At 43.0% G+C, this 7,410-nt stretch overlaps 2 protein-coding genes across 2 annotated transcripts; both read right to left on the reverse strand.

Moving 5' to 3' along the window:
- Window positions 1-1,405: 1,405 nt before the first annotated feature.
- Window positions 1,406-2,739, reverse strand: LOC130590366 (uncharacterized). The gene is made up of 2 exons (XM_057392585.1): window positions 1,974-2,739; window positions 1,406-1,572 (listed from the first exon to the last, which is right to left on the reverse strand). The coding sequence occupies exons 1-2, from the start codon at window positions 2,737-2,739 to the stop codon at window positions 1,406-1,408; spliced, it is 933 nt and encodes a 310-aa protein (XP_057248568.1).
- A 483-nt stretch (window positions 2,740-3,222) lies between these two features.
- Window positions 3,223-3,828, reverse strand: LOC130590369 (uncharacterized). Its single transcript, XM_057392590.1, has one exon. The coding sequence runs from the start codon at window positions 3,826-3,828 to the stop codon at window positions 3,223-3,225; it is 606 nt and encodes a 201-aa protein (XP_057248573.1).
- Window positions 3,829-7,410: the final 3,582 nt, after the last annotated feature.

A 7,410-nucleotide genomic window follows, 5' to 3' on the forward strand; every position in this document is an offset into this window, starting at 1 on the left:
ATGATGTACCAGTTTGCCTGTCGTCTTAATTCTTCGCGGCGAAGGGATTGCTTGGGAATACCCCTGTCAGTTTGTACGCCACCAGCTCACTGAACCATTCCCCCTGCTAGTTTACCACGTTGACGGTCACAATCTCTTCTAAAATGCTTTTGTCTTTTTGCATGTCTATGGTGACTGTCCTTTCCACGTTGAATGAATTGGAGCTGGCTAGCTTAGAAAGAGCATCTGCTTTTGCGTTCTCCACTCGCGGTATGGCCTGCACTTCGAAACGCCGAAGCTGAGCTATCAACTCTTTTGCCTTCTGCACATACTTCGCCATGTTTACTCCTCTAACTTCAAAGTCCCCTTTGAGCTGGCCGCTAACCAATTGAGAGTCAGTCTTTAGCAGTACTTGCTGGGCACCAGCCGCCAAGCACATTCTTAGACCAGCTATGGCTGCTTCATATTCCGCTTCATTGTTTGATGCTGGGAAACCGAATCTGATAGCGTACTGAAAAGTGTTACCTTCCGGGCTTGTCATTACTATACCGGCTCCTGAGCCGCTATCAGCAGCGGATCCATCTACTTCCAATAGCCACTTTCTTTCTGCTCACTTTCTTCTTCTTCATACGAGGCTTCACCATGAAATCCGCCAAGGCCTGAGCTTTAATGGCGGTTCTGGGCTTGTATTGAATATCATACTCAGATACTCTACGGCCCATTTCAGCAGACGACCCGAGCTATCCATCTTCTGAAGAGCTTTTTCCAGTGGTTGATTTGTGAGCACCTGGATGGGATGACAATCGAAGTATGGCCTGAGTTTCCTGGCTGCTATGATGACTGCCAAGGCCATCTTTTCTACCAACTGGTAACGGCTTTCTGGGCCGTTAAGGATATGACTTATAAAGTATATGGGGCACTGTCGTTTCTCCTTCTCCACCAATAGTACGGCCGCGACCGTCTTTGGTGACGCTGAAACATACAACTGCAGTACGTCCCTGTCTCGGGTCTTGTGATTGTAGGTAATTTTTTCAAGTGCTCTTTCACAGCGCGAAGGCTTTGCTCTGGTCTTCCCCCCACTCGAACTTTTTGTTTCCCCTCAACAGAGCGAAGAAAGGCAAGGCCTTGTCGGCTGACTTGGAGATAAATCGGGTAAGTGACGCCATTCTTCCTGTTAACCTTTGGATGTCTTTCACCCCCTTAGGTTCTGGCAAGGTCATGATTGCCTGAATCTTTTCCGGATTCGCATCTATTCCCCTTTTGCTGACAAGAAAACCAAGAAACTTCCCTGCCTTTACTCCGAACACACATTTTTTAGGATTAAGCTTCATCTGGTACCTTCTCAGCGTTCTAAACGTTTCAGCCAAGTCCTCTAGGTGCTCGCGGTCAGATTTACTTTTGACAATGGAGTCGTCAACATAAGCTTCTATGTTTCTGCCTCTCTGATCGCAAACACTTTATCGACCAACTTCTGGTAAGTGGCTCCGGCATTACGAAGCCCAAAAGGCATCGCCTTATAATTGTAAACTCCACAGTCTGTTATAAATGCCGTCTTCTTTCTATCTGCTCCGAGTAAGCTGATTTGATGATATCCTGAGAATGCATCCATAAAACTGAGAGAGCATGACCGCTAGTAGATCTACTAACTGGTCTATCCTAGGCAAAGGATAGCAGTCTTTTGGGCAGCCCTATTGAGATCCGTGAAGTCCACACACATTCTCCATTGGTCTTAGCTTTCTTTACCATAACGACATTAGCCAACCATTCTGGGTAGTCACATGGCTCGATAATCCTGCCGCCAAAATTTATCTACCTCTCTTTTATGGCTTTATTCTTGTCGCCGAAAAATTTCTTTTCTTCTGCTTGATGGACGGAGGCACTATCCACTTTAAGCGATGGACAATTACAGAAGGGTCTATCCCTGGAATCTCATCAGCGGAGAACGCGAAGACGTCTGCATTCTCTCTTAAGAGTGCCACCAAATTGATCCTAACCTCCGGATCTATATCTGTCCCTAAGCCACCGTCCTCGCCGGATCTTCCGCCAGCATTTCTTGCTGAGTTTCCCGTCAGGCTTTGGCCTTGGCGTATCCTCTGGCCTGGCCTCTAACTCCTCCATTGATATTTCCATCATCTCCTCCTTATCTTTCTCCGATTCTTTCTCTTCTTGTTCATTCATCACGGCCCTTCTTTGAGCCCTTCTTTGCTTTCTCCCGGGTGGATTTGCTTCTTCCACTGGCATCCTCCTAGCTGGCTGTTTCAGGGTTGTCAAATAGCATGACTTTGCTGCCTCCTGGTTCCCCCTCAGCTTAGCTGTCGTCCCCTCATTGGTGACGTACAGCATTGTCAGATGATAAGTGGAAACGATACCTTGGACATCATGTATCAGAGGACGTCCCACTATGGCATTGTAGGCCCCAGGAACGTCTACCACCAGAAATTCAGTCATGACATCCCGGACTTCATTGCCGTCTCCTATCCGGACCGGGAGGCTCACCAAACCCTCCGGAGTTACAGACGCCCCGGTGAACCCAATTACAGGATATCGGACAGGCTTCAAGTATTCTCGTCCTATCATCAATTTTTCGAACGTTGAGAGATACAGGATGTTAGCTGAGCTTCCACCGTCTACCAGGATCCTATGGACCAAACAGTTCGAAATTCTTAACGTGACCACCAGTGGGTCATCATGAGGGAAAACCACATGCTCCGCGTCTTTAGTGTGAAAGTCATTGCCGGCATGGCTGGCGGATGCCTCCATTTCATGCTTTCATTGAAATTGACTTGGTGCCTGAATTCTTTCAGGCTGGCTTTGGCTCCATTCACACTACCTCCATGAATAGGTCCGCCACTGATGACGTGAATTTCACTGATCCTTGATTGAACGTTCTTGTTGATGGTTTTACCAGATCTCCTTCTTTCGTCTGTGCTTATATTGGCTGAAATAGCCTCTTCTTAAAAATCTTCTAGATTATCTTTCAAGTGACGACAATCTTCCGTGACATGGCCGTGATCCCCATGGAAATCACACCATTTGCTTTTATCACGATTTTTGTGGAACATAGGTTTAGGACGCTGCCATTTGTCGCTATCCTTGTTCTTCAAAAAGATCTGACTTCTTGAGGTAGTCAGTTGGGTGTACGCGTCAAATCTTCTTTGCCTCACCTCCTTCCCGAACATTCCTTTCACGATCCCTACGATCGCGGTCATACCTCTCACCATCCCTTTCTCGTTCGTCCCCTTTTTACCATATGCGACTCTTGTCGTCTATCATCTCGGGGCGATCAGATTCACGGCCCTTATCTTTCTTTTGCTTATCCTCTTTCTTCTCAGATTCACGGTTACCCACAGCTTTGTCAAACTCCTCCCCCCTGATATAATCATTTGCTTTACCCAGGACGGGACCCAGAGTGGTGTAAGATTTACGACCCAGATAATTTCGAAATGGTGACCCCTCCTTGAGGCCAGTCATCAAGGCTAGCACCGCTACATCTTGCTGTAAGCGTGGAATTGAAACGGCTTCAACATTAAAGCGACCGATATAGTCCCTTAAACTTTCGTTGGCCCCCTGCTTGACAGATAACAGCTCTCCCGTAGTACGCTCGTGGCGTCTATTACTGACAAAATGAGTACTGAATGTGGACGACAACTGGGAGAAGCTAGAAATGCTACCTGGCTTTAGACTTTTGAACCATGTCTGGGCTATGCCTGTCAATGTGGATGGGAAGACCTTGCACCATATGGCATCCACATCAGTGTAAAGGAACATGTGGCCTTCATAAGCAGCCACGTGGTCATCTGGATCCGAAGTGCCATCATACTTGGAGGTTGGCATCTTGATTCTCGTCATTGGATGATTCAAAATATCCATAGTGAAAGGGGAGAGCTTAGGCTTAATGAGTAGGTGACCCCCATCGAATAGTTACTAGCGCCTGAGGCACTGTACTCACGACGGGAGCCACCCTGGGCCTCTTCCTCTGAATGATACAATTCTTCTGTTTCCAAAATGTCTTCTTCATAGTTTGACTGATCAATCCTTTTCTCCATCTCTCGTCCACTAGGGTTCAAAGATCGCATTTTTCGAAGAGGGGTGCCGTCCGTGTTCCTACCGGCCGTGGCCAGTGGTCGCTTACGTGCACCGCCAGCAGGTTGATTGGGTGTGCTCTGTTGGGGGTTGGCAGTCAACATTTGAATGAAAGAAGCTACAGTTTGCAGCTGCTCAGGGAGAATTGACTTAGCTGAGCTAAATTGAGAGGTACGTTACTATTTGGGTCTGTCCCTCGGGAGATTGGTAGTTGAATTGTGGGTTTCCCATCGCCCCAGTGATGACTGGCTGCGACGAGGTCTGGCCGACATCCTTATCCTTGGATCCTTGATTTGTGTTGTTTACGTCACCCATGGTTGCTTCTTTGCTAAGGTTGGGAGGTCCCCTCCTTCTAGCGCCAAGTTGTTTCGGTTAGAAACAGTTAGCGTCCTCGCAAGAGTCCGCCAAGTCTCGAGAGCTCACGTCCTTGCTGAAAAGCTGCACAGGATGCAAACGTAAACTACCCTCGGGTGGTTTTGAGGAAACCCCCTCCGACGCTCAAGTCAGATATTTGGACCACTAGGATGTAGAGAGAGAAATAAGAGAGAGAGAGATAAGCTATTTTCAGTGTGTAAGAGAATGTACCTGCAGAATAGTACCATTGGGGTATTTATAGATGTACTATTCCTCTGACAGGACGTATAATCCTTTGACACGTGTAGGGCTATGACGCATTTGACAGGTGGGAAGATTCCCTCTATTTTGTCTTGTTAGGCGTCCGCCAACACTGTCGGTCCTAGGGGATGAACTGGCTCGAACGGTGCTTTTAATGGTTTTATCGTACTCGCGTCCGTAATCTCATTCGCGGCCATAGATGAGAGGGCCGCTAATGACCTTGGGTTATACCCATACACTTAGATCCGAAAAATGATAATTAGATATGAATCCAATTAGAGATGGAGCTCACATAAGATCCAGAGACTTTAATCCGAATATTTAGAAATTGCATTACAATCAAATGATTATTTTTTCTTTATTGAAATCAAGCCAAAATAATATCATATTTTTTGCATCCTTTTTATATTAATAGGGCCTGTTCTGCCCAACTTATTTTCAGCCCAGTTCAGTTCAACTCCATTCTTTTATAACCATTTTGTTAAATATTATTATTATGTTGGTCTAATTTATTTTACTAATTACTCTTATTATTATTATTATTATTATTATTATTATTATTATTATTATTATTATTATTATTATATTATTATTATTATTATTATTATTATTATTATTTATTTATTTTTATATCATTATTATTAAGTATTATTTTTATTATTTCTATGTGCTATCATACTAATGTCATTAATGGTGACCTTACCAATATATCAGACGTGCTCAGATTATGTAGATATCGAGCCAGTAATTCCGAGTCGGTATGGATGGAAATGTGATGGTATCCTTGTTTGGTGGCCCAAAGTAAAAGCTGAAAAATATGCTTTAATCTCTATTGCAAGAGCGGACGTTGAATAAACCGCCTCACCATGCGCCTAACGAGATTGTCTGTTAAGAGGGGTGGCAACCTAAGCAATACTCCCGTTTGAGGTTACCAAGAACCGTCAATTTGAACATTTACCGCTGGAGCACCCCATAGATGTTGGCCTAGACTAGCGATCGCGAATCCTGGTGGAACGAAAGGTGCATGGTGGTGTGGATGGGTCGTCTGAGAATAGATCTTTGCTACTGAAAAGTCCGGTGTTTCTCCATTCCTAGTTGTGTAGCTTGTTGCATGCCTAAACAAATAGTTGGGATGCCTCGAAAAATCTAACTAAATCTCATACACCAGTTAGCGCATAACGTGTCTATGAAAGTAGGGATCCTTGTCCCCATCAGGTCCATCCTCTTTGCAAAATCAAAATAACCACATAATTATCCATACTCTTACGGCCCGTTTGGTTGTTGGTTATAAATGGTGGTAATGGGAATGAATTTGTGTGTAAATTTATGAAGAATATTATGGCCAATTCCCAAGGTAATGCTAATTTATCCTAAAGTGTTCATTTTCCTTCTTGAATTTTCATTCCCATCCAATACCAACTTGTAGGTAGTAATGAGTGGTAATGAAAATTCCTTCCCCTTGAAGACAAAAACACAAGTTTAGGGGTGAGATTGCTTGCCCATAAAGAAAAAATGCTTCCCCATGGAGATTTTAAGGGTGCTTTCCTAATACAATTACACTTAAAATTTATCCCCATTACCACAATTTATTAATGACTACCAAACGGGCTGTTAAGGGAATGTGCCCATCTAACATGGAGAATATAATTAATGGGATAGTGAACCAGGCTCGAGAGATTGAATCACATAGTCGGAATGTATGTTGAACCTCCTTCATTGCTTCACCGCAGAATTCGGGAAAGTCTCAAAGCCTCCAATACCCCAACGAGATAAATTGGCATTAACAACGATACTGTTGTGCCATATCTTCTAAAGAAACACAGTTTCCACTATGCTATAATGCTCAAATCCCACAAGATACAGAAGATTTTCTTATCCTGTGGTAGTTTCATGCTGTTATTTTCCTGTAATATCTTTAGTACGGCGTAACCTCTACTTGATGCAAAATTGAGTTTAGGAATCCTCTACTTGAAGCCCTTGTAGTTTTCAATTTTTCATGATTTTGTATTGTAAGTATAACAAAAAGAAAATGATATATAATTATAAATATCATTTTATCTCATCTATTTATTTAATAGCATACGAACACGTTGATTTTTGTGCGAGTGTATGCGCCATTCGTGGCTTCTTCTGAACTGCAATATACCATGTTTGTCATTGTGATAAGGAAAATTTGGTAATAAATTATATTGGCTTTTTGTTTTGTATCAAGTTATTGATATAAATTACCTTTTTCTTAATTTCTTTTTTAAATTTCACTGCCTTTATGTTTTAAATTTTAAGTAAGTGTGTTATATTTTCTATCCATCATTCCCCAATTCTTAAGTTAGGGGATTAATTAATAAGAATCTTATGTGCAAGGAAGTCGGTTCTCGATGTAATGTTGTGAAAAATGGTTCTAGAGAGAGAAACTCTCTCTTCTCTCTAAAACCAATGGAACAGTAACTCTGAATTTTTCATAGAATTCTTCGCACCATGGCTAGGAAAACTAATGAGAAAAATCAGGGTAGTGATCAAAATAAGGGGAAGATGAAAGCTAAAGGTCCATCATCGGACTCTCAAGCTCTACGAACAAAATCAATGGATGAAATTATGGGTATTGAGGCTCTTGATTTTGGATTAGGGATTGGTGAAATCCTAACTCCAAAAGCTTCACTATAGCATTTGCAGAATCAATCGGAGATTCGACACACGTTTAATGAGTGGCTTCAATCCATTCATGATCAATCTGGA

This window comes from Beta vulgaris, chromosome 2 (assembly GCF_026745355.1).
Source record: "Beta vulgaris subsp. vulgaris cultivar EL10 chromosome 2, EL10.2, whole genome shotgun sequence".
Lineage (NCBI taxonomy): Eukaryota > Viridiplantae > Streptophyta > Magnoliopsida > Caryophyllales > Amaranthaceae > Beta > Beta vulgaris.

Bases quoted from the DNA above. Each gene is read 5' to 3' on its own strand.
- LOC130590369 (XM_057392590.1), bottom strand. From the start codon at position 3,828: ATGACGAGAATCAAGATGCCAACCTCCAAGTATGATGGCACTTCGGAT.
- LOC130590366 (XM_057392585.1), bottom strand. From the start codon at position 2,739: ATGGAGGCATCCGCCAGCCATGCCGGCAATGACTTTCACACTAAAGAC. The intron at 1,573-1,973 runs GTTAGGATCAAT...ATGCATTCTCAG, and splicing joins GGACAGATATAGATCCGGAG to GATATCATCAAATCAGCTTA.